This window comes from Felis catus, chromosome C1 (genome assembly GCF_018350175.1).
Source record: "Felis catus isolate Fca126 chromosome C1, F.catus_Fca126_mat1.0, whole genome shotgun sequence".
Classification (NCBI taxonomy): domain Eukaryota; kingdom Metazoa; phylum Chordata; class Mammalia; order Carnivora; family Felidae; genus Felis; species Felis catus.
In genome coordinates, this window is record NC_058375.1 from 193,463,060 (window position 1) to 193,490,863 (window position 27,804).

Sequence of the window (27,804 nt, forward strand, 5' to 3'; positions counted from 1 at the left end):
TTTTTCTTTTACTGCTTTATTGAAAGGATTTTAAATGTCTCCATCGGAGAACATAGTAAGGGCAGTGAATGACAGATTAATTTGATTTGGGGTCAAAACTTCGGGAAGCTGCCTCCTACCCCCCTCACTCTGCAGTACTCAGTGCTAAACACTTGTGGCATTGCTGCAAAGCCAGTCTGTTCTGACGTAGAAATACTACATAGTCTCGAAATTCTCCAACCAGCCGTCTTCCAGTGACAACGAAGTAGCTTAAGATATACATTTTTTTAAAAACCACACTCTAGCCACACAATAGGATTCTAAGAGAAGAAAGCCCAACATCCAAAGTAACCCTTCAACAAACTTTGCACCAAAAGCTAACCATAAAGAAAAACGGTGCTGGCAAGAGTTACAGTGTTAAGATGATGTTTCTTTTCCCCTCCTGGAGACTGTATTATAGACTCTCGTGGTGCAATTCCATGTTTCTAAGTGACCTGCAGAATCAAAAATAAATAAAAAAAGATTTTGGTATCAAGCACATCAGTTTCAGATGTACACAGACATTAGCTTTCAGTCTATAGGGAGTTAAGGTCAAATATCAAATACTAAGTTACTGACAAAGATGGATTAAAATACATGTAGGAACAAAAGAATATCCATGGAATTGTTCTGAGAGGTTTGGAAATTGAGTTATATGTCTCAACTAAATACAGGATCGGATCCCACACTGAATCCTGGACAGAAAGGAAAAATGTTTAGAAAAGGACACTATTGGGCCACCTGGGTGGCTCAGTCAGGTGAGTGTTCCATTTTGGCTCAGCTCATGATCTCACAATTGATGAGTTCAAGCCCCACATCAGGCTTTGGGCTGACAGCACAAAATAAATAAACATTTTTTAAAATTTTTAAAAAAGAGAAGGACATTATTGGGTCAATTGACAAAATTGATATATAGGTGGTAGATCATATAAAAATATCAAATTTGGAGGCACCTGGGTGGCTTAATCTGTTAGGTGTCCAATTCTTGATTTCGGCTAAGGTCATGATCTCACGGTTCATGAGATCGACCCCCAGGTTGGGCTCTACACTGAGAAGGAAGAGCTTGCATGGGATTCTTTCTCCCTCACTCTCTGTCCCTCCCCAACCTGTGGGCATGCATGAATATGCTCTCTCTCTCTCTCTCAAAATAAATAAATAAACTTAAAAAAATTATGTACTATATACCAAGAGAAAGAGAGAGACACAGAGGAAGAGAGAGTGACAGAGGCAGATAAAATGGTAATGCTAATGGAGCAAAACACTAATAATTGGTGAATCTGAGTAAAAGGTGTATGAGGAATCTGTGCCATTCTTGCAAACTTCCTCCAAGCTCAAAATTACTTCCAAAGAGAAACATAAATAATAAAAGTTATACTTCTTTTGACTAACCGTACCCAGAGCAAATCAATCTTTTTTGCCCCTGAGCAGTTGCGTGTTTTTCTTATACTATATTGTTTTGAATTGTTAATATATTTCTTTGAATTTAAACTTGAATCGCCCTCTCTCCATTTCTGATGAAGGGATGCTGAAGTCTCCAGCTATGATAGTGGAGTCAGCGATTTCTCCTTGCAGCCTTACCTGTTTTTACCTCCTGTGCTTTGATGCTCTGTTGTCCCATGTGCACGTGTTAAGGATTGTCTTCTCGGAGAATTGACCCCTTTATCATTTTATAATGCCTTTCTTTATCCCTGACAATTTTCCTTGCTTTGAAGTCAGCTCTGTCAGAAATTAGTACAGCTTTTCCTTGCTTTTGATTAGTGCTGGCATGATTTATTTTGTCTGTCCACTTATCGTTAATCTATATGTACCTTTATATTTAAAGCGGGTGTCTAGTAGACGACACATAACTAGGTTTTGTTTTTCGATCCACTCTGACCGTTTCTTTTTTTTTTCTGCTTCATAATTTCATCATGAAGACATTCATGCAGAAGAGTTGAAATATTTATACAATGAAGATACACACGCCCCCACCTGGATTCTCCAGTTAACAGTTTGGATTTTCTCCTCTCTGCTTCCATCACTCTCTCTTCTTGCATGCTGTGTTCCTTACCTATTAGAGCTCTTAGCATATTAATCATATTTGTTTTAAATTCCTGGTCTGATAATGCCAACATCCCCTGCCGTATCTGTTTGTAAGGCTTGCTCTGTCTCTTTCAATTATGTTTTATGCATCTTACTATACCTTGTCATTCTTTCTTGATAGTTAGATATGATGTACTGGGCAAAAGGAACTCTCTGAATACGCCTTTAGTGATGTGGTGCTGGGATGTGTGTGTGGGGTTGGGGAGGGAATAGTTCAATAGTCCTCTGATTTGAACGCAGTCTTTGGTGAGCCTGTGTTTCTGGACTGTGAGCCTCACAAGTGTTTCTCAGTTTTTCTTCTCCTCCAGCTGGGACAAGACGACTACAGCTAACTGGAGTTGGTATTTCCCTTCCTTTTGGTCAGCTGGGCTCTGTTAAAACCCCAGAAGGTGAGGTTCTAGTTAACTAGTTTCCACTTGGGGCAGGCCAGGTGAAGAACAGCGTGCTGTATTTAAACATCATTCGTTTTCTCCTCCTGATGCTGGAAGCACGAAAGGAATTTTCTCCAATACTTACTGTGAGAACCTGCAGAGCTCCTGGAGGTAAATTTCACCATATTGTGGGTGTCCTGCTATGACTGGTCCCCCTGGAGTTGTTAACCCTCTGAGTTGTCTGCCCTGAGGTTCCCGTAATTTGCCAATTACAGTCGAGGTTTTCATACTCCAGTGCTGTATCCCTGGAAGCTTCCACTTGTGAGTCTTTGCTCTCGTAAACCGTAACTTCCCGTATCCACCTGTCTGTCTCTCCAACCTTTGGGGGCAGAGGTTTGCCTTTTGACCTCCCCTGTCCTACAGATCCAAGAGGAGTTCATTTCTCAGCCTGTTCAGCTTTTTACTTGTTAGGAGAGCGGCAGTTTCTAAACTGTGTGGAACCAGAAACCAGAAACCCTCAAATTGCCCTCTCTCCGTATCTTGTTCCGGTCCATGATCTTGTGATTTTGTCAGGAGTGATAGGAACGGAAGCACTTGTATTCTGGCTAGCTAGGTCCCGGCACTTTGCTCAGCCCTTCCACATAGGCAGTCCTTGTAGTGACCTTATGAGATAGGTACCGCTGTAATCCTCTCTTTATAAATGGGAAAATGAAGCACAGAGGGATTCACTTAACAATTCACTCCAGTTATTAAATGGGAGAATCAAGAGTCAACTCTGAGCTGTGTGACTCCGGAGTCCATACTCTTAATCATTATAGCATGCTGTTTTCTAGTTCTTTTGTATGGTCCTGTCCATTCCGAATCCATTTCCTGGTAATGTGCTCAATGTCAACACTTTTCTAGGGTATGGTGTTGCCCATATTCATTTTGACTAAGAAATGGGGAGCACCTGGGTGGCTCAGTTGGTTAAGCATCCAACTCTTGATTTTGGCTCAAGTCACGAGCTCACATTTCATGAGTTTGAGCCCCGCATTGGGCTCTGCGCTGACAGTGTGGAGCCTTGCTTGGGATTCTCTGTCTCCCTCTCTCTCTGCCCTTTGCCCACTCGCTCTCTCAAAAATAAACATTAAAAAAATTAAGAAATGAATTACCAATGTCAATATAATACAAAAGAAATCTTTAAAACTATTTTCCAAATTACCTGGATTAAAAAAATATATGTTCTCCTTGTCCCTTACTTTATGAAGCAATTCTGTGGCTGGAAATAAATAGAAAGTTCTGAATGAGGCATCGTTTTATCTTGAGGTTGTAAATGTTCACCAGTTAAAAGACACGGTACAATATCCATAAAACATATGGATAAAAAGACTAGGAAGCTCAAATAGATAATTTGAAAAACTTCAAGCAATAAACTGTGAAAGCATATTTTCCATTTAATAAAGATATTGCTTTCATTAATTTCTTTGTTATTTCTAACAAATCAATAGGACACATATGTATATTTATATGTACATGTACAACAAATATTTTAATATCACAAGAGATATTAACAGTGGTTATTTCTGAGGAGGACAGGAGTGTGGGGAAGGCAGAATTCTTTTATTTTTCAGTTTATATTTCCTGTATTGTTTGAAAGTTTTACTATAAGCACATATTACTATTATAATGTTTTGAGCTAATTTAAAAAGTACACTACCCAGGAGTTGGAAAAGATGCCTAATGTACACAAAGGGAAAGGAATGAACGAAAGTCATAAATGTGTTTTCTGCTGTTTGATTATCAAGAACAGGACTTTATGGAAGGGATCCACCTCAAGACCTGGACCTACTGCAAAACGGGCACTTATTTTTTGGGCACTCCTGGGCTTACAGGCAGTAATTAGCCTATAGAAACGGCTGGTCCCTAGAAATGAGCCTGTCGGTCAGTGTAGACAAAGCACAGTGGTTTGAGAGCACTCGGCACAATGCAGTTTATTGCCAATTCAGTAATGAACAATAATTCCTGAATATCCACTGCTTGCAAAGCACTATATATACATGTGGGAAATAATAAGGAAAGAAAAGATCTGCTTCCATCAAGAAGCCAACAATCCTCAATGGCGGTGGAAGAAAACACACAGGAAATGAAATTGTATTTTCAAAAAAACATACCAGTGAGTCGTCTTGCGAGCCAGATTTTCGGCACCTAAGATGCATAAATGGGCCTATGAACTCCCGTTTTAGAGATCTGCTTTTTCATAATTAAGTTTAACATCTAGATATCAGTGTGTGTGTGTGTGTGTGTGTGTGTGTGTGTGTGCACATGCATACATGAGTGTACATCTGTGTGTTATTTCTGGAGTTGTTACTTTTTTTCCTGTTGTTTTGTTTTACTTTCTAAAACTTGCCATCTCCAAACTCATATTAAAAAAAAAAAGAACAACAGCACACACATCTTACTTCAAATAGTTCTTCAGTAACACAGATACGGTTCTAGAAAAGCCACGTCTTTAAATCTCATTATAGCAAATATCTTTAAAAGAAAACAATATAGTAAACCTTTCCCAATAGTGGGATTGCTATGTTACTGGAACAACACTTATTTTTTTTTTAATTTTTTTTTTACATTTATTTATTTTTGAGAGACAGAGAGAGACAGCGTGAGCAGGGGAGGGGCAGAGAGAGAGAGTGAGACACAGAATCAGAAGCAGGCTCCAGGCTCCGAGCTCTCAGCACAGAGCCGGATGCGGGGCTTGAACCCACGAACCGTGAGATCATGACCTGAGCTGAAGTCGGAAGCTCAACCGACTGAGCCACCCAGCTGCCCCAGAACAACACTTCTTAAAACCCTGATATGACCAAAGAATTCAGGCAGTTCCTAAAGCAATTGTTATGATAAGGATACATTTCTTACCAGCCAATAGTTTGCCTCTAAAACCTGAATAAATCCTGAGCCCTGTGTGGTCCAGTCTATTCAGAGATTCACATTAAAAAATGAACAGTACAGCAACCAAAGTAGATGAATTTTTTTTATTTTGTTAAAGTAATTTTTTTAAGTTTCTTGATTTATTTTTGAGAGACAGCATGCACAGGGGAGAGGCAGAGAGAGAGAATCCGAAGCAGGCTCCGCACTGTCAGTGCTGAGTCAGTCCCATGCGGGGCTTGAACTCACGAAACCATGAGATCATGACCTGAGCTGAAACTGAGAGTCAGACGCTTAAGGGACTGAGCCACCCAGGTGCCCCATAAAAAGAAATTTTAATTTTCACTTGTGTTTCTGAAAGCAAACCCAATTCATAATCCAGTGTACCAAGTTTCAAAATTCCCTTTCCTTTTCCTAGCTTATAGCTCTGCTCCTGACCCATAGTCCCTCATTCTGCAAAGCCCTAAAATATCCCAGACGCCCAGCTGTACCACTTACTTATCTGACTCTTTCCCCTCTCAGCTTTTATTATGTTGACCAACTGGGTTTCCTGACGTCTTTATAAATTTCCTTTTCACTTTGCACATTACAGTAAAGAGCCAGGGCGGGAAGGGCAAAGAACTCGCTTGCCTTTTTCCTTTTTCTCCAGCCCAGTGCCTCTCTGACCTTTCTCTGAATTCTGCAGCATAAACGTGCCAGGAATCGGATGGACAGGGCAGAAGCAGCAGAGATGCAAAGCAGGCAAAGATAAATTTTCATTAATGTGAAAGGGACCAAGAAGAGAAACACTTAGGACACAGGCATTCATATAAGTCTCCTCAACACATTTACTTGAATCAAAAAATAACAGCTGATTAATTTGTGAATAGTATTTCTTAAGTGCTAAAAGATAATAATGGCTAGTATTTATTTAGGGTTTACTTTGCACCAAGCACTAATCTAATCTCTTAAAATGCATAATCCCAGTTACTCATCCCAACAACCTGGACAGTAGGTAACCTTATTTTTCCTGTTTTGTAGAGGGGGAAACTAAGGCACAGAGAGGTTAAGTAGCTTGTCTGAAGTCACACAGCTTCACACAGCAAGGAGTGGCTTGATATTCAGACCCACAGCATCTCTCTCCAAAGGCTAGACTTTTAACCACAATGTAAGTAAAATACTGCCCAAACTCTCCGTTATCAGTTTGGTCCAATTTGCATTTTTAGACCTACTTTGTTCTTGGGCTGGATGTCCAAAGATACATTTTTTGATGATTTCCACGCTGTGACATGTACTTCCCTTGCAGAGCTGCTGGCGGCGTTTTTGTTTGCTCCCCTTCTTAACTTGACACCTAGAGACACATGCAGTAACCGTATCGGTATAAGAAACTTTTTTTGAAAAAATGAGTCCACCCACGGTTTTAGATTCTTCCCTTCTAGAGTGCTTTGCTCCCAGGGCTGCCTGGGTGGCTCAGTCGATTAAGCGTCCGACTTCACCTCAGGTCATGATCTCCTGGTTCACGAGTTCCCGCCCCACGTCAGATTCTGTGCTGACAGCTTGGAGCCTGGAGCCTGCTTCAGATTCTGTGTCTCCCTCTCTCTCTGCGCCCACCCTCTGTCTCTGTCTCAAAAATGATTAAAAACATTTTTAAGAATTAAAAAAAAAAAAATTAGAGTGCTTTGCTCCCAATGCTAAAAGGTCTGAGAAATAAGACTTCTCTGACTTCTATAAAATGAAGGGAAATTGGGGCGCCTGGGTGGCTCAGTCGGTTAAGCGTCCGACTTCAGCCAGGTCACGATCTCGCGGTCCGTGAGTTCGAGCCCCGCGTCGGGCTCTGGGCTGATGGCTCGGAGCCTGGAGCCTGTTTCCGATTCTGTGTCTCCCTCTCTCTCTGCCCCTCCCCCGTTCATGCTCTGTTTCTCTCTGTCCCAAAAATAAATAAAAAACGTTGAAAAAAAAATAAAATAAAAAAATAAAATGAAGGGAAATTAAGTCATAGATGCTTCTGGTTTGTTTTTTCTTTGTTCAACTGGACAGAAGACTCTTATTGCTATAACAACTTTGGCCTTACTTTGTGTATTCACCTCCTAGTTTTACTTAAATTTCTCAAGCGGTGGAAGTAAGCAGGCTTACCCTGTTTGCGGGCGTATTCTGCTGCTTTGGGTGCCGTTAACATGGCAAAGGGGTGCAAGGAGAGGCGGAAAGGTGGAGCTCGGGGAACCTGAAAGGAAAGCAGTCTTATTTTTAGTTTTTAAATTAAAAAAAAATTTAATGTTTATTCATTTGAGACAGAGAGAGAGAAAGCGCACAAGCAGGGGAGGGGCAGAGAGAGAGAGAGAGGGGCATAGAATGTGAAGCAGGCTCCAGGCTCCAAGCTGTCAGTGCAGAGCCCGTCACTGGGCTCGAACCCACGAATTCCGAGAGCATGACCTAAGCCTAAGTCAGACGCTAAACTGACTGAACCACCCAGGCGCCCCTTAAAAAATTTTTTTTAATGTTTATTTATTTTTGAGAGAGAGAGAGAGAGAGAGAGAGAAACAGAGTGCGAGCAAGGGAGGGGCAGAGAAAGAGGGAGACACAGAATCCGAAGCAGGCCCCAGGCCCCGAGCTGTCAACACAGAGCCCGACGCGGAGCCCAAACCCACAAACTGTGAGATCATATGGCCTGAGCCAAAGTCCAATGCTTAACCGACTGAGCCACCCCAGAACAGTCCTGTTTTTAAAAGCTGCACACACTTTGTGCCGTTAACAGCCGCGAGTTGCGGCACTTGGTCTGTTGAAGCAGCCGTAGGCCCCTCACACAGCATGGACGTCTGCTGGTGGAACTCATGCCTCACATCGTATGCACGTTCATTTGCTGCCTTTGCTGCCGCGCTTGGTCCCCTTTGCCCGGAAGGCTCGTTCACACGCTGACCCTGCTCCTCACATAGTTGCCTGGGACAACCATTCCCTCCTTTTCTGCCTACAGGCTCCTCCTTTTCCATTGAGCTAGAGCTCAGATATCACCTTTTCTGAGAAACTCGCCCCGATGTCTCCCACCTCCACTCTCCTATGCTGGCACCCCACCCCCCACCTTACCCCCCCCCCCCCGGCAGAATTACTGACTCACTCCTCTGTGAACTCAAAGCATGCACTCACGTAGAAGAGCCGCAGTGTGTAATATCTGCACTTAGTCATAACCCACTGTCTGCTGCTCTACACTGGGGACTTCTTCAAGGTTAGGACTGTCTCTTCATTCGTTCATTCCTTCAGTGAGTTTTCACTGAGCACCTACTACAGGCCAGGCCCTCTTTTAGGAGCGGTGGTTACTGAGACAGACCAGGTTCCTGCCCTTCTGGAGCTGAGTAAGGAATCACAAACAATAAATGATCAGACAACCAGGGTAATGCTACATGGTGATGGGCTTCATTAATTAAACAAGATGGTGTACTAGCAAGTGACTGGATAGCCACCACTTCAGAGTGGCCAGAGGAAGCCTCTAGAAGGAAGCAGTGTTTCAGCTGAGATTTCCAGAGTGAGTGGCCGACGGCCCTGGGAAGAGCTGGAGAGGAGTACTCCGGGCAAAGGGAATGAGAAGGTCCTCTTGGAATAACCTGTGTTTCCAGACACAGAAAGGAAGCCAGGGTGGCGAGAGCATGGCGAGAAAGGGGAAATTGTAGCTGGGGCTGAGGAGGGAGGCAGGAGCCAGATGCCCTGGGTCCTTGTTGGCCATGGTGTGGAGCTTACGTTGCATCGATTCCAGGAATCAATGGAAGCCACTGACATTTGTTTAAGCAGTAGGTTGACCAGGTCTGGTTTAGCTCTGCTGCTGTGTGGAGAACAGGTTGGACTGTGGAAGCAGGGAGCCCAGTTAGCTAATTTAACCTTATCTCTCCAGTGCCTTAGAGAGGAAGCCCTCAAGTGTCATTGGCTGGTTGAATAACTCCCATTCCAGTCAAACAATAGTGGTTAAGAGCAGACACTTTAGTTTCAGCCTGGCTGGCTGTGAAGGCAGGCTGCACCATCTACAAGATGTGTGACCTTGGGCCTGTCACCTAACTCCTCCTGTTTCTTCACGTGATAATAATAACACCGGCAGTGACCTTACAGGGTTGTGGTAGGGATTGAAAAGTTAACATATGTAAAGGACTTAAAATAGTGCTTGGCACATAGTACCATATATTAGCTTTCAAATTAATGACAACAGTAATTATTATTTATGTTTGTTATCACCATGATAATCATCATCTTCCTCCCTGACTCATCTCTCTCTATTGTAGTGAATTACCCAGGGCAACAACTTGGCCACCATTTCCTTTACAGGATCCTGCCTGGAAATAACTAATCAAATAACTAATAACAAATAACTACTCAGAGCCAGCAGGCCTGAAGTAATTCATATCCCTCTGCAAGACCAACAAGTTTCTGCTTTCTCACCGAGAGAGCTTCAGGCATTACATTTACAGAATTTACAGAACTCTTATTTCTAAGGAGCAAGATGTGATTATACAATTCTCTTTATGTGTACATTCCAACAAATATGGCATTTCATCAATAGGACACTTTTACATGATATATAACTGAGGCAAATACCGAAAGAGAAGGACAATAAAATAAATACCCATTTTTAGATTTCCAGGTCAGTAGAACATTTCTACCCTATCATCCAAACTCTTAATGATCAAGTTCCCACATCACTGGTATTCCTTCAAAGTAAGTAGAAATCTTCATTTCCATGAGAACTTGAGTTTAAGATAATTGTGTGGTTTATACATAGGTGGGATTTGGCGGGGGGGGGGGGATAGTTTTTATTTTTTATTTATTTTATTTTATTTTTCTTTAAAGTTTATTTATTTTGAGAGAGAGAGGGAGAGAGAGAGAATTCCAGGCGGGTTCCACACTGTCAGCAAGGAGCCTGACGGAGGGTTCAGGCTCATGAACTGTGAAATCATGACCTGAACGAAAATCAAGAGTTGGACACCTAACAGACTGGGTCACCCAGGCGCCCTGGGGGTGTATTTTTTTGTGAAGGAAGGTACTGTATTTATGTATTATTTTGCAATTTTCAATAAGAATAACTGAGCGGAGAGCCAGGAGAAGCCTGTGTTCCTTACCACCCTGTGGAACCTTGGTAGTGGCCCTGATCTGCCCACCTCCAGACTCCTTCACATGAGAAACAGATTCTGGTTTTCACGATTACTATAGGTTTTTGGTTATTATCACACAGAAAACATGGATTAAATAATAAATGAGGTTGTGTTCTCTTTGTTGACAGAATAGTTTATAGCCACCTAAGCAGGAGCCCTTCTAAATTTGACCTCAGCTTTCGCAGCACCTGGGTGACTCACTAGGTTAAGCTTCTGATCCTTGATTTCGGCTCAGGTCATGATCTCACAGTTTGTGGGTTCGAGCCCCTCATCGGGCTCTGTGCTGACAGTGTGGAACCTGCTTAAGATTCTCTCTCCCGGGGCGCCTGGGTGGCGCAGTCGGTTAAGCGTCCGACTTCAGCCAGGTCACGATCTCGCGGTCCGTGAGTTCGAGCCCCGCGTCAGGCTCTGGGCTGATGGCTCAGAGCCTGGAGCCTGTTTCCGATTCTGCGTCTCCCTCTCTCTCTGCCCCTCCCCCGTTCATGCTCTGTCTCTCTCTGTCCCCAAAATAAATAAACGTTGAAAAAAAAATTTTTTAAAAAAGATTCTCTCTCCCTCTCTGTCTGCCCCTCTCTCACTCATTCTCTCTCTCTCTCTCTCTCTCTCTCTCTCTCTCTTTCTTTCTCTTTCTCAAAATGAATAAATAAACTTAAAAAAATAAATTTGACCTCAGCTTTCCTTTTTTTAAAATTAGAAAATATGTTTATTTGAGAAACAAAATCCCTGCTTTAACTACATCTGTAACAAAATAAGAGGGATACAATTAAAGTAGTAAATGTTTAGAGAGAAAAATTTATAGCTTTAAGTGTATATATTAGAAAAGCTCAAAATCAATGATTTAAGCTCCCTGCCCTAAACCGGACAGAGAAGAGCACATTTGCTCAAATAAAAGAGAAGGAATGAAATAATAAAGAATTCCAAAAAAATAGAAAACAAGTACACTACAGGAAAAAGAAAATCAAAGCCAAACCTCCGCCTTCTTTTAAATGGCTAACATATTTAGAGAGTATACCTGCTATCCAGCATTGTAAAAAATTAAACATAAGCATAAGCGACGGCCTCCGTCTTCAAGAAGTAGATATCTATTCAGAAACATGGCCCTAAAACACAGAAAGTAATAAAATGAGGATTCGTATTGGTGGGGCGATTATGGCTATGAGAACGGCCCTTCAGAACAACATATGCCAGGTATAAGAGAAAGAAAACTGGCTTATACATTGTTCTCGATGCCTTTGAAGATTCAAGACTTGATGTTTTTCATGCTCTAGCTCCCTATCCACTGGGGAAGACAGACCCTGATGATTTTAAAGGTCACTGCCAGCTCAAATATTCTATGGTCCTGATAATCTGATGGCTCATGCAAGCAGTTCCTATAGCTTCCTGTGTGGTTTGTATGAGAAATTATTTTCAAAGTAGGATGAAATTTAAATCCTAAACCTAGAGTTGATTGTACATTCTTTTTTTCCTTTAAAGCTATTTCCTAATATCATCATCGTGTCAGTGTGGAAGTATTATGGCAATTCTTATTTCTTGATTCAAGTTCTCCTTAGGTGCCATATTATGTCCGAAGCACATTCAACGAGAGTTTCTTCTAACTGGAAGCATGAAGAGGGAGAGAAGATGGGGATGTGTCACGTAGGAATGTGCACAAGAAAGGCCCCGGATACATCATTAAGGGCTGAAGAGCATAGACAGGAATCTGCACGAACCTTTCTTTCAGCCTTGAGCAGTAACTTATTAAAATGTCATCTGATATCACTGAGACAGAAGGTGGAAAGTTTCTGATTCTAGATGTCAAAGTGATCGGGTATATGCGTATGACAATCATATTTTCCAAAGTAAAAGCAGGGCACGTGGTCTGGAATGACAGTTGGATCTGTCCAAGAAGTTTTTCAAATGTGCTTGGGATGGGGCAACATCGTATTTCCCAAACATTTTATTTTATTTATTTATTTATTTTAATTTTTTTTTTCAACGTTTATTTATTTTTGGGACAGAGAGAGACAGAGCATGAACAGGGGAGGGGCAGAGAGAGAGGGAGACACAGAATCGGAAACAGGCTCCAGGCTCTGAGCCATCAGCCCAGAGCCTGACGCGGGGCTCGAACTCACGGACCGCGAGATCGTGACCTGGCTGAAGTCGGACGCTTAACCGACTGCGCCACCCAGGCGCCCCTTTCCCAAACATTTTAATGTCTGTGAAGAGAAACGGCAAATTTCAAACAGGAAGAGTACTGGAAAATCCAGGACTCGACTGATTATATATCCTGTAGTAGAATAAACAAACAAACAAAAAATGGACAGAAGATTTTCAGCAGGCACTTCACAAAAGAAGAACGTAGAAATAGCTGCTCATTGATAATCAGAGGACTGAAAATTAAGACCACAATGTAAATTAAGACCTCAGCCACTTCACAGACGGACAAGCTTAAAAAGCCCGAAAGCAGCAAGCAGATGACCTACACTGCAGGTAGAAGGGTAAATTGGTACAACCATTTCGGAAAGCAATTAGACTTTATGTAGAGTTGAAGATGCACATCCCTATGACGTAGCAGGTTCACACCTAGTTATAGACCACGCAGAAGCTCTTTCACTGAACACAAGGGCGGGGCGCCTGGGCAGCTCAGTCGGTTAGGTGTCTGACTCTTGATTTTGGCTCACGTCATGATCTCACGGTTGTGAGATCAAGCCCCAAGTCCGGCTCTGTGCTGACAGCCTGGGGCCTGCTTGGGATTCTCTCTCCTCCTCTCTCTCTGCCCCTCCCCCACTCACATGCACTCTCTCTTGCTCTCTCTCAATAAATAAAGAAACAAATAAATAAATTCTTTTACTGTACACAAAGAGACATATCACAGAAATCATCCCAATGTCTATAATGGAAGAATATATAAATAAACGGTGGCATACTCTTCTACAGCGGAATACTATCCGCAGTGAAAATAAACTGTGTGTAACAACAGGGATGAATTTGTGCAGCATAGCGTTGAATGATAAAAGGAATAAAACATTTGCTCTATTTACGAAGACTGTCTTTTATATTACTGATATCAAATTCAAAGAATATGCAGAAGTAAACGATACATTGATTAGACATGTATATGCGGTCAAACTAGAAAGAAAAGAAAATGATAAACTCGTGATTCAAGATAGTGGAAGCCTGGAGCAAAAGGAAGGGTAGGGGCAGGGAGAGCTCCCAAATGGTTGATACATCCAATTTCATCCACTTGGCAGATCTGTTGTTTGCTTGGCCTTTATACATTCAACATTTATTGTGAGTATTCATTTGGACATCATGGATATTGAAAGCGTGGTTTTCAATCTCCCATCAAGAAGATCTGCCAATACTGAACTTTTGTATAAACGTAGTAGGTCCCTGTCTTTATCATGAAAACACTTTTTCATTTTTGTATGATTCAGGCTGGGTCAGGAAGAGAAGACACTTGGCGGATTATTGTGGTGAGTGCCTGAGGTTGGGGCTGCGAACGGGTCTGAGGGTGGAAGATGGGCCTGCTGCGGAGAAATCAGACTGCTGTCAATGGACTCCGAGGGGTGGGGGGAAGGAGGCTGACCATCCTGAGTGTGTTGAAGGCCCCCCACCCTGTGCCAGCATCATGCACCTAATATGAATGCTCAGAATGACCTAGCAGGGTTGGGTAAGTGGAATCATGCATATTTACACATAGGGATATTGAGAATCGGGGAAGTTAATAACTTATCCAAGGCCACACAGCTGGTAAGGGACAGAGCGGGGACTGGACACCAATCTCTGAAGAGCATGCTTTGAACTTTGGATGCAGTTAAGCGATGGCGGGTCAGACTCTGGGGTGTGGCTACAGGAAGAGAGAAGGAAAGCAGAGAGGTTCCGATGTTCTCTACCACCTCTCCTCGTCTTTCTCCTGTCTCGGTTGCACTGATTTTTACTCTCTCTGCCTCCCCTTCCTTTTTTCCTCTTTCTCTGAGAAATGGAGCTGAGGAATGTTTTTGTTGCTGGCTTGCTTTGTTGAAGGCAGATTTATGCTCCTTTTTTTTTTTTTTTTTAGTTTAAAATCAAGTAGGCTATTTTATATTTATCTAAAGTAATTGTAAATAACTGTCATTGGTGTGAGACCTTCACTTGATTTTTTTTCTATAGGTCCAAGGCCCTCAGCAGAAAAATGGCTCCCTGTCATTAAATAACAGCTCCCTATCAAGAATAGAACCTGAGGATAATTGATAGAACAATACTGGGCCTATGATGCCTTTCTGTCACCAGGTGGCAGCAAATACTCCTGAAGAAAACCATCAAGCCTTTGCACAACCCACTATATACTGTAGCCAATTCTAGTGGCCAGAAATTTACATAATCTGATTAGTATTCAACAGGGCTTTAAGCTCTTGCTTGGGGAGGATTTTAGCTGTTGTCTAGGAGACATTTTATCCAAAGGAATCAAGGTTTATTCAGATAGGGGCGCCTGAGTGGCTCAGTCGGTTAATCATCCCACTCTGGATTTCGACTCAGGTCACGATCTCCCAGTTGTGAGATGGAGCCCCGTGTGGGGCTCTGCACTGAGTGCTGAACCTGCTTAGGATTCTCTCTCTCTCTCTCTCTCTCTCTCTGCCCCTCCCTGGCTTGCAAGTGTGCACGGGCTCGCTCTCTCTTTCTCTCAAAATAAATAAATAAACATTTAAAACAACTCAAAAAAGTTTATTCAGGTATATGCAGTAATTCCAGAAGAATCTTTGTCAATAACTTCTTTTGAACAACCTCATCTAGTTAAATCAATTTTTTGAAATTATGTTGAACCTTGAAAGACTTTTTTTTTTAATGTTTTTATTTATTTTTGAGAGGGAGACAGTGCGAGCAGCGGAGGAGCAGAGACAGGGAGACACAGAATCTGAAACAGGCTCCAGGCTCTGAGCTGTCAGCACACAGCCCGATGCAGGGCTCGAACTCATGAACCACGAGATCATGACCTGAGCCGAAGTCTGGCACTTAACCGACTGAGCCACCCAGGCACCTCTGAAAGACTGTTTTAAAATAGCTCTTCCACTTTAATCTTTGAAATGCTACATCTCCATTGAGGGTTCTACTAATTTTTTAAATAAGATGTGGAGGAGGTCCCTGAGTTGAGCTGATATAAAGCCACAATAGAAAGGCCTGGGTGGGCATTCTTGCAGCTGGGAGGAGCTTGTGAGGTCCACAAGGGTAGAGGATCCTCAGACTTTTTTATTGTAGCTCAAATGGTATCATACCCTTTGTGATCATTTGGTGTCTAAAATAGGCAAAGTTTATATTGTGTTAATAATATATATGGATGCTTGATGAGCTTTTTAATTTTTGAATATTTAGAGCAGTGGTTCTCAACTAGCTGTGATTTTGCTTCTGAAGGGACATTTGGCAAAGCCAAGAGACATTTCTGGTTATCACACTGGGGCAAGTTATTGGCATCTAAAGGGTAGAGGCCAGAGATACTGCTAGACATCGACAATGCACAGGACAGCCCTACACACACAACAAAGAATTATCTGGCCTGAAATATTGAGAAACCCTGATTTTTTTTTTAATTTTTTTTTCAACGTTTATTTTATTTTTGGGACAGAGAGAGACAGAGCATGAACGGGGGATGGGCAGAGAGAGAGGGAGACACAGAATCGGAAACAGGCTCCAGGCTCTGAGCCATCAGCCCAGAGCCTGACACGGGGCTCGAACTCACGGACCGCGAGATCGTGACCTAGCTGAAGTTGGACGCTTAACCGACTGCACCACCCAGGCGCCCCGAGAAACCCTGATTTATAGGAACATAGAGGAAATCGAATACCCAAATCCCAAGTACCAGAACCTTAACTATAGTTACTGAGGTTACCATGTGCCCAGCACTAGGGGCTTTACTAATTCACCTCATTTCCCGCAACAATCCCATTTTCTTGTCCCAGTTCTTACGATGAAATTGAGGCTAAAGGAACTCAGATGACTTACCCAAGACCACTCTGCCTGGAGCTGGTGGGGCATGGGTTCACACCCAGGCAGTCTAGCTTTAGAATCCTCATGCTTAACCCCTACACAAGCTGCCTTTCCTGTACAAACCAATAAATGAGCTGACAGATCCTGTAACAATAAATAGATGCAGACCTTTGAAGGAACGCCCCCTCCATGACCATATTATCTATTTCCCTTCCGAGTTGGTCATTATGTAGTCCATGTGCACATCTGGGCTTTTTGTTACTGGTCACCCATTGTCCATTGTGAGGACAGAGACTGTGTATAACCAAACAGAGAAGGTGCACAATAAAGTCTCTTTTACTGAAAAAGTGAAAGACCAGACGTATAGATAGAAATTGGCCAGCCTTCCTCTAAACAGCATGACTTCCTGTTCTGGCCCTTTGAAAGGAACCTGGCCTGAGCTACTCAGGCACCCATGTTTGCAAACCTTCTTAATTGATAACCCAGCCAAAAGTAGAAAGGTTCATAGGGCCATCCCCTCCAGGATGTGATTTTTTTATATTTGCCCTTTGGCCATTTGAGTGAGACCAACCAATCAGTGCCTGATGACTGCCTAGCTGTTCCAAGGCACCGGAAGATAAGGAAAAGCACAATGGCTAAAAGGAAAGCGTTAAGCTGAGATATTAATGTGTATGTGTTGGGGGTATTGGGGAAAGGGGGAAAGAGGGCAGCCTGAAAGGGAGAAAACTGCAGGGGAAAAAAAAAAAAAAAAACCCAGCAGGAATGAAGCATTATGGTTTGCTTGGCTCTCTAAAGAACCAAAAGGGTTGGGCTTTCTTTAAAAACCAAAAACAGCTTGGTCTCTGAGGAAAACTGGGCACAGAGTGGCTTTATCTCAACCAGGTAGAATGTCAGGTCTGGTACAAGCTATAAAACCCATGAGAAAAGTAATCTTGCCTGATTCAATCACCATTATATCCCTTGCACCTACAACCATATTGAATGAATGAATGAATCAATCAATCAATCAATCAATCAATGTAGTTGAAGCTAGAGTGATCAGAGAAAAGGTGCTGACTTCCTCTGTGATCAAGGGAACTTGAGTCTCAGAACTAGAGCCAGTTTACATATGGATTAAGGTGATGAGACAGTGGGATTCAAATTACAACACTTCTTAGTAAATGCTTGATTTTTTTTTTCCTTTTTTCTTTCTTTTTGTAAATGCTTGACTCTTAAGCTGGACATGGTGAGTTCTTGATTTGCTGTATGGTCTGCAGGTAAAGAACGGGGCGGGGGGGGGGGGCGGCTTTTCTGTGACCATAGCCCTGCCCCTGCCCTGGCCTCCCTGCCAAATGCTGGTGGGGGCAACCACAGTGATCGTGTGAGCAGAGGGCTGGGTATGTGGGTGTGGGTTGTCCCTCACTCCCACTGCACATCCCCCTTTCCTCATCCATTTTCTACAGGTATCTAAAGGTAAACAGGTAGTTCACATCTAAATAGCACCTCTTGTTTAATGCTTACTAAATGTCCATACATCCATAAGTAGCAAAAACTGAATTGGCTGTAAAGACCATTCACCATTCTAAAAAAAACAAATTTTTTTTTAGATCAGTATATGGAAGAGATCAAAGAAGGCAAGGACCGAGGACTCTGTAGAAGAGGTGTCAGAACTCAGGTCACTGGAATTGTGATAACTGCCGCGTCTACTGTTGTGATTAAAGGAGTCTCGCAAGAAGAAGTGTGGCAGCAGCAAACTACAGAATGTATCACGAGAACAAACCTTGCACATCTTGCCTGAGTTCTGGATGTTCTGGTGCATCATGCAAGGGGATTTCTTGGGCTTGCCAAACGTGCATTACAGAGTAAGCGAGAGATTCTGTTCACCAGAGACAGAGGCAGAATCTAGACTCAGCCTGGCGACCTATTTGCTGCCTCTACGTAGCCTTACGCAAAACACATTTGTCCTTATGAACACAGCCCTCATGTGAGGAAAGCATTTTACAAACCTTTATGAGCCAGGTAAGACGTGGTCCCCTCTGGTTTTGTATGTTTCGATTAACAACTGTTATTTCATGCAGTTGACAATGTTAAAAATCCATTATGAATGTATAAAAATAAAGAAATCCTCTCTAAAATTTCCTCTTATTGATAGTCTCGGGTCTCCCCTACCTTGGTGGCCCCAGAATTGGTAGAAGAATCGGCTCCATACATTTTAAAGACTTCCTCAACTGGGAGACTGTTCTGTTAAAAAAAACAACAGAACCAACAACTGTATTATCATGTCATGGTTTTTCTTTTATTACGACACAAAGCAATTGTAGCTCCAACATGTACAGCATCATGCCTGGATAGCATGGGCACTAAATAAGTAATTTCTGAATAAGCAGGTGAATCAGAATCACCTGTATCCAATTATTTATGTCTTTCATTCTGGTTTTTTTTTTTTTTTTTTTTTGCCTTTTAAATGAAGGTTTTCACAATACCATATAGGCATAAAAGACTTTTTACTGTATCTTTAAAACCGGAACATTTAGAGGCGCCTGGGTGGCGCAGTCGGTTAAGCGTCCGACTTCAGCCAGGTCACGATCTCGCGGTCCGTGGGTTCGAGCCCCGCGTTGGGCTCTGGGCTGATGGCTCAGAGCCTGGAGCCTGTTTCTGATTCTGTGTCTCCCTCTCTTTCTGTCCCTCCCCCGTTCATGCTCTGTCTCTCTCTGTCCCAAAAATAAATAAAAAACGTTGAAAAAAAATTAAAAATAAATAAATAAATAAATAAAATAAAACCGGAACATTTAATATTAGTAAACCTTAAGCATTTAGGAAGAGCGGTTGAAAAATAAAATAAATATGCATTAATATCAAAATGCACATAAGTAAATATAAAATCCCCATATATGCAAACAGTGTTCTTTACCTTACCATTAAGATTCCAGCGTAAGATGATAAAATCATTGCTTCTCTTTCTTTCCGGTTTGGATATGTGGGTCTGCCATGAAATGGCATTTTCCTAAGGGGGAATAGGAGTAAATAACAATGGAAGGTTTATTTTTGGGTTTTTTGGACATCTATTAAGTTTATAATAATAATCCATAAGTAATCTCCAATGGCCATGTGTTATGCATCTATTTACAAAATTAATGTGGTGAATCTGCTCTCAGTAAAGTACACACTTAGAATTCTGAATCTTCCAACAATGGTGATGAATTTGCCTTCATTGGTCCATGTTTTCACAGCTAGCAACCATTGGCCACTATGGTGGACGCTTATGGTTTTGCCAACCCGTATCCTCTTCCCCTTCTTGATGGAGGGAACTGCTTTACCCACTGTAAGCCTATGTGCTTCTAGGGAAGCCATGAACACCCCTAGATTCCAAGGGTAAAACACTGTGGACTAAGCTAGTCAGTGTATTCCATGCCCCCCACCCTCCACCTCCAGACAAATCAGGGGCTGAGGCACAATTGAGACACAATCCTGTGATTTTTTTAAAAAATCTATTCTCCTTTGGACTGGATGTTGCAATAAAATGGGCTGAAATTAAGAATAATGTCCACCCAGAGGAAATAGTCCAGAAGTAAATCCTGATGACACGATTTGAGTTTTGAATTAACCCCTGCCTAATGCAGACCGACTCATGGACTTTTCAAATGCAAAGTTAATAAATTCCTTCTTCCCTCCTCTTTTGGGGGGTGAGGCTTAAGTCTGGATTTTCTGATTATTACAACTAAACCCTAACTGATACAGTGAGCCAGGACAAGGTGTGTGTTCTAAGGCAATGGAACAGAAAAAATAACTGGCCTCTGGAATAAGCTATTCAATCCTGTCTTCATTAGTTCCTTATTTTTAATCAGTTGAGTGGGTCTGCCTGGCAAACATGGCAGAAAATGCCAATAATCCTAGAAAGGATTGACACAGCTGTAATTCAAACACCTCAGCCCAGGTAGATATTTAGCTAAATGCTTAAGAAATTGTGTTTGAGAGTCCTTAGAAAGAGCCTTTACCCACAGAATTGACCGTTTTAAAAATCATGGCATGGGCACAGTAAAGTATGGCCCATATTTCTAAGACAGAACATTATGTGGGAGAAGGATCTTCATCCGACAGAAACCAATGCGTAGATACAAAATATACAAACAAGTATATGAGTTCTCCAAGTTGACAACTATAGGGTTTCTTCAGGTTTCTAGCTGGAAAGGGATGGATACTCACCCTGCAGTGTTTTCAATGGTTTTTTTTTTTTAATGTTTATTTATTTTTGAGAGAGAAAGAGAGAGAGAGCGTTCATGTGAGCAGGGGAGGAGTGTGAAAGATGGGGACAGAGGATCTGAAGCAGGTTCTGTACTGACAGCAGTGAGCCCGATGGGGGCTTGAACCCATGAACTGTGAGATCATAACCTGAGCCGAAATTGGACCGTCAATTGACTGAACCACCCAGGCTCCCCACCTTGCAGTATTTTCAAATCAGAGTGCCTCATGGTGGATGATGCCAGATAGAAGTTTTCTCTATCACTAATCATAGTTATACATTTGAAAGAAAGAAAGAGAAAGAAGAAGAAAGAAAGAAAGAAAGAAAGAAAGAAAGAAACCATTTCCACTTACACTTTCTCCCACTCCAGCCAAGTGAAGTCTTCCAAGTGATCCAGCCATTGCAAAGCAACATTGATGGCCAAGTCATAGTGTGCCTGGGAGCGGGAAGCAGACAGAAAAGGGATGGGCTTAGACATTGGCCGAAGCACTCCCTGGACCCAATGACAATGGCACTGCTAAGCCTATTCTACTACATTGTCACATCCACAAAGGTGAGGATCATCAGCTATGTCCAGTAACTTGATTCCCAGACAGAAATATTTAGGGATCTTCGGTCATTACATTTACCTCTCACTAGAACTGATTTTTGTTTTTGATTTATGGTGACAGGAAAAGAAAGGGTGGATTCTTGGAAGGAAACTGGGAATCAGGGAATCTGGGTTCAAATCTAGGTATTGCCAACAACTCATGGTATATCTTCGGGTAAGCAATTGATGTTTTCAGCACCTCACTGTCCTCAAATTTTAACATAGAAAAAAGTGAAGGTGGGGGGAAGAGGGCCTCAGAGAACAATTTTGAATTCTGTGAACAGAACGTCAGAAATGTGCTCCCAGGGGCACCAGGGAAGTGGTGTGTCCACCTGGGGTGTCACAGAGATCCCGGGAGGCTTCAGAGAGAGGGCCCTGGTGGAGCTGGGGCTTGAAGTATGAAGAGAATTTCGACAGGTGGAGGACTCGAGGGTGGAGGGACCAGCATGAGCAAAAGACTAGAGGTAGACCCCAATGAGTGGCTTGCTAAGAGTCTAGTATGCAGTAAAAAGCTGAGGAGCACTTCAAATGTTCATTCCTTGCCTGCTGACCATCTTTTCCTGGTAATTTCTAAGCATATTCACCTTGTCCCCATCCAAATATTCTTTCTCCTCTCTCTACCCCGCCCCCCTTCAGAAAAGGGAAGGTTGGTTTTGTTTTCGGGGTTTTAGATGGGTTCTAAGGTTCTAACCTTTTCAAAACAATGTACAGTTGACCCTTGAACACCCAGGGATTAGACCCACCCACCCCTGCAGTCTAAAATCTGTGTACTGTGAATAGCCTGCTATGGACTGGAAATTTTACCAGTAACATAAACTGTCAATCAACACATATTTTATATGTTGTATATATTATATATTGCATTCTTATAATACAGTAAGCTAGAGAAAAGTTGATTAAGAAAATCATAACAGAAAATACATTTACAGTATTGTACTGTATTTATTTAAAAAATTCTGTGCATAAGTGGACCCACACAGTTCAAATCTGGGGTCAAATCAAGGGTCAACTGTACTTACTTCTTCCAGTGACTAAACAAAACTAGAGAGTGAACAACAACAGCAAAAAGAACTGTGATTGGTGGTTGAAACCTAATGGAAAGGTTGATGCAGGACTAGCTGTGTGGGCGTGGCCTGTTTGCTCGTTACAAATACAAATTCCCCAGCCACTGCACCCCCAACTTCCGGAATCAAAAGGGCCTTGCGATGAGACCACATTAAAGTTTGAAAGCACTTATCTGATCGATTTAAGTTCCCCATTTAACATGTGCACAGAGATGTACTTTAGAACACCAGGCCTAACTGCTTATTCAGCTCTAGGGAAGTCAGGCAGGGACAGAGGGTAGGGCAGGGACACATCCTTTCTTCCTTAATAGTGCAAACTGGTAAGCATAAAGAAGCTGAGGATTTACTAATTTCTTGTGAATTAGGCCTTTACATAATTTCCGTGAAGGGAACTTTCATTACAGAACATGAATCTGAACTTCAACATTAACAATGATGAAGGATTTTGATTATTCCATTCTTTGGTTTTCTCCATGAATGCAAACGGTAAATAAGTAAATAAATAAATAAATAAATAAAACTAGAGAACTGCATAACTTATTTTGTCAAAAAAATTGTTGAACAACATGTATGTAACGTTTAACTTTGCATCCATTTTGCTTTTTAATCTTTTCTAGGAGAGAAATAGCCAAGAGCAAAGAGTCTTATAACTTGGACTTTCTCGTTATTTTTGCTTTCAGTGTAATGAGTCGAAAAGACCGTGTGGAGGACTCTAGGATGAGGAGACTATGGGAGGATCAAGATTAGGCTTATTTAGGATATACATTAGGTCCTAGCTCTGTCCCCTGAACACAAAAAAACACAAATGTGACTTGCGTCGGCATGCCTTTCTTTACCATATCATCTAGAAAGGTGAGTTGCCTTCTTCCTTTTGGGTCAAATTCATTTTCCCGAAGTCTGATGCCAATATAATCTCCCCTTAAAAGCAAGAGAGCAGCATTGAACCATTGGGAAGGAGAGGGGAGCTCAGTTTGCCGAAGCGCGCTCTTTCCAGTGCCTCCCCTCCCCCACCAAAACCCAAGAGCTCTGGTAGCTCAGCTAATATTCACTTTGAGTTAAAAGGCAATTCTGCAACGGTGCAGGTTTAAATGTTCAACCACTATGAGCTTACCTCACATTTCTCTAAAAATAAGACTCCCGTAGTCGGAACAGGATTCATGGGAAAGCAGGAGGCGGGGCTGCGTCACAAATTCCCACACGCAGAAAAGGTTTTACAAAACCCAAAGGATTGAGATCTACTGTTTAAAACAAAGATTCCCTTGCTGCCTGTGTTAAACTCAGGCAGAATGTCCACAGTTGAAAAATTCCAGCTCTGTGATATTCTGTATGGATGTATTCTCTCGCCCTAAGGCCCCTTTTCCCCCATTAGAAAGCAAATATCCTGAGGAGGAGTTATACAGAAAAGCCTACCAGAAATTCCACTTTTAGTGTGTCCTGTGCGATACTTCCCTGCCAGTGATTTTAATGAGGGGTCCTGGCAGGAAAGGAGAAAGTGGTTTACCGCCCCCCCCCCCCCCAGCCCCCCAGGGAGAAGAGCCAGAGGGACCTGATAAGGAAAAAGGATTCTGGCTCCCCGGGTCTATCTGCACACTTTTACATAAGGCCAGTTCTGTTTTCAAGGTCTTTACCAAGCACTATGGGCAAGTTACTGTGGGGGGTGGGGTGGGGTGGGGTGGGGGCTGGGGGTGGTAAGTTTGTGTCTGGTTTCTTAAAGTTCTGAGTCACTAGGCTAAGATTTAAAAAAAATTCTCAAATTTTTGCTAATTCCAAGGCAATTTATTTAAAGTAGCCTAAATGTATTCTTTAGATATAAAATTATACTTATATCAGTTTTGAAATGCCAGTTCTACACGGAGGAATTGACATTCTTGATAAGAGGTTTTTATTATTATTATTATTATTATTATTATTATTATTACGTTGGCTTCCAAGCCCATACATGTAATTATGTGTAGTCCTACATATTTTATTCCAGTATTTCTTAAGGACTTGTTAAAACATAATTATCTTAGTAGGTAGAGAAAGGACATTGGATGAAGACTGTGATAAGAACTTTGATAAAAAGGATATTATTGTTGTGCCTATAATATATATGAAACAGAACAGCCTTTTCTCCCCTTTTCATATGGTCCGTGATTTTCACCAACCTCTTAACAAAGTACCAAATCATAGAAAAGCTACCATAGGAGAAAAAAGATTTTTCCATGGGAGAACTTGGCTTTTTTTTTAAGTTCAAATGGCAAGAACAAGGAGATGAATTATTTAGTTGATAAGACTAACAATGAAAGAGGCAGGCTACACTTATAAATGTACCTTTGGGCACATTTTGCAGAAATCTCGCCTGTGTTCCTGGCAGGGCACTTTCAAAGGCACGCCCTGTCCAGTAGAGACAGCCTGGCCTGGGGGTTCAGCTGTCAGGTTCCAGAATGGGGATGCCTCGGATGTGCAGTGCACGGTCTTGGCAGAAACATCTCTCCCAAGAGAGTCAGCATCCTGCTTTGCACCACACGTGAGGCTTCTCAGGCAGGACGCAGAAGCCAGATCATCTAGCTTTCTCCTACAGTGCAGGAATCCATTCTTCTCTTAGATTTTTACCCTCTGCCAATATCCAAACCATAGATGACCTGAAACCCACCAAATGCCGAGTGTAATGAACGAAAGCTTATTCTCAATCATACTTACAGGAGTTTTTTCATTTCCTTCTTTAGGAGCTTTCTTTCCATGATTAAGGCTTGTCCAGATGAGCAGATATCTGTAGCTTACACTGCCCCTGATATCCTTGGGGAAGAGTCAGCCTCTTTGAGCCTACAAGCTACAGCAGCAAATCAGAGAGAATTTGAGTTAGGGATGCTATCACTCCAAATACCAGTCATGGAGTCCTAGACTCTGGAAGGGATCCGGGAGTGTGCAGAGCTCAGGCCTCTTATCCAGCCGGTTCCAGGTTGGAATTAAACTGGCTTGGGGGTGGGAGGGCGGTGCACTGTACCTTGAATTTGTCTGACACCTCTTATTCTTTCCAAGTTTCCCAACATTCACCATTTACTTATCCTTGCAATAAATAAGCAAGTAAAATAGTCATGGCTCATGTAATAGTAGATGAGACTATTTGGACAGAAACATCCAAACATGCTGTGATCTGAACATGTGAGTTCTGTGTGCATTCCACACAGTGACTCCCAGTGAATCCACCTTGGTACAATGGCTCATAATGGAGTTTTCTATAGAACCTGTGTACAAATTCCTATGGCCGGTGGGTCCTGGAAAGAATACATCATCATGGCAAAGGTGAGGCCGTGTCTTCAATTCTTATCTCCACATTGAGCCAGAAACTGGAGTTTAGGTGATGGCATCAGAAGGCATTTGAGGTCACAAAAAGGAGTTTATTAAAAAAATCATCACTTTTAAATGGGACATCTAAGGAGAGGTATAAGTAGAATATCAACTATGTCCACAATGTTTTATTTCTTAAACAAGATGGAAAGCAAATTGTGATGGTTACTTTTATGTGTCAGCTTGGCTGGGCCACTGTGCCCATATATTTGGTCAAAAATTATGCTGGGTGTTTCTGTGAAGGTATTTTTTTGTATGAGCTTGACGCTTAAATCGATCAACTTTGAGTTGAGCAGATTACCCTCCATTATGTGAATGGGCCTCATCCAATCAGTTGAAGGCTTGGATAGAAGAAAGATTGATTCCTCCCAAATAAGAAAAAATTCTGCCAGAAGAACTCTCCTCCGAGTCTCCAGCCTGCCAGCTACCCCTTCAGATTTTGGACTGGCCAAGCCACCACAATCATGTGAGCCAATTCTTTACAGGAAATTTCTCTTGTACATGTATATACATTATGCATATATACATATATGCTCTGTTTCTCTGGAGAACCCTGAGAACGAATATAAAAAAATGTTAGCGTTTGCTGACTCTGGGAAGATGAATCTATAGGTGTTCATCATATTACCTTCTGTGCTTTTGAAATTGTGCATGTGTTTTTAAATTGCCACCCTAAGTACGGTTTGAATAAAACTTTAGAAACTTCTGGGAAAAAGTGTAGTCTGTAAACTACATTAAACATGATGCTTGATTTGATTCAGCTCTCTAACAATAAGCAGAGAGAAGACAGGATGTCCTTAATTTACATGAATTCTTCACCAGACCAAATTAACTATTTTGGACCATTCTTGCTGCCACTGCATCTGCTTCAGTCTTGGATGGGATGTGGAAAAGATAAAAGGGGGAGAACAAAGTAGGAACATTCCACAGGAAACGAATGAACTGTATAGACAGTAATATAGCTCTCTAGGAGAGTCAAGTGGGAGAGAATACTATAAGCCAGAGAGGGGACCTCATAACCGAGAGAAGGAAAAGCACTGGACGGGGGAGGCCAGATGCCAGGATGTAGTGTCTGCTGTACCACTGACCGACTGGCATGGCTGTGGCCAAGCTTCTTGGGTCTTCTGCATTCCAGTCTCAGGTGTTGTCTAAAAAATGATGGGCCTGGTTAATATCACCAAGAGCATTTTTCACCCTACCGCTCGAAACTTCACAAAGGCTAGCACAAATTATGATTCTTCTAATTCACTGAGTTGGAAACGCATTTGTCGGCCGAACATTTGTCTTATTTCAATTCGTTCACAAGGGGGCAGATAGGCTCCCTTAGCTTTGATGCTTTCTTAAAAAGCAAAAGACTTAGCATTTGCTTTAACCCATTCTTGTTTGTAATTCTGAGCCAGCCCTTAGAATTTCAGACTTAAATTATAAAATATGCATTTCTTGCCCACTGTGATAACTTCCCCTTGGACCACCCTCCCCAACGCCATTCAACGTGGCATAATAAACAAAGGTTTAAATCTTAAAAATATGAGCGAGCCTCACCCCCGGGAGGTCCAAAGACCTAGTAAGGCTATCAGCTAGCTGTGTCACCTTGGACAAGTGAATTTATCTCTCTGTGTTTTTCTATTTCCTCTTCTGCAAAACAGTCATTGAATGATTGGAGAGGTCCCTTCTAGCTGTAGAGTTCAGTGACTTCGTACATTGAGTAGCTCTGTGTGGTTGAAAGGGGGCCGTTTGCATAGACTATTTGGTTTAAATTTGAATTCAGCCAGTCATTCTTCTTTTCTGTCTACAGAGCTTTAACAAAAACCAAGACTCTGGCTGGAAATACACACAAAGGGTCTAATGGAAAGATGTTAGCTGTCTCAGGCATTAGCTGTTTCATAGAAAGAAACCCCCCAGAAGTCACAGCCCACATACTCTGTAAGAATATCATGCCCTGAATATCTGTAAATATCTGTATACTCCATGCAGATCCCCTCCCTGCACCCCTATAGCTATGATACAGGACTCTCAGATTGTGTTCTATTAGGTGCCCAGCCCTTAATAAATTCCCCTTTCAGAATCTCTTACCAACCAGAGACGGATTCTGGTGCTTTTGTTCTCTCCCTGCTTCTGGAGGCGTGCTGGAGCATTGAACATCATCGTCTTGGGCTGGTGCTCACAGACATCAGGAAAACACATG

General features: G+C 42.1%; 1 protein-coding gene across 6 annotated transcripts; it reads right to left on the reverse strand.

Moving 5' to 3' along the window:
- Window positions 1-27,804, reverse strand: CC1H2orf80 (chromosome C1 C2orf80 homolog). 6 transcript variants are annotated; one of them, XM_019838554.3, is made up of 11 exons: window positions 27,693-27,804; window positions 24,972-25,101; window positions 23,126-23,207; window positions 20,990-21,072; window positions 19,313-19,400; window positions 18,566-18,637; window positions 7,485-7,572; window positions 6,584-6,702; window positions 4,622-4,655; window positions 3,673-3,729; window positions 1-473 (listed from the first exon to the last, which is right to left on the reverse strand). In XM_019838554.3, the coding sequence occupies exons 2-11, from the start codon at window positions 25,010-25,012 to the stop codon at window positions 397-399; spliced, it is 741 nt and encodes a 246-aa protein (XP_019694113.1). In that variant the 5' UTR covers window positions 25,013-25,101; window positions 27,693-27,804; the 3' UTR covers window positions 1-396. The 6 variants fall into 6 exon arrangements, with proteins under 6 accessions (XP_019694113.1, XP_019694116.1, XP_019694117.1 ...); XM_019838557.3 differs by lacking the exon at window positions 18,566-18,637; XM_019838558.3 differs by lacking the exon at window positions 4,622-4,655.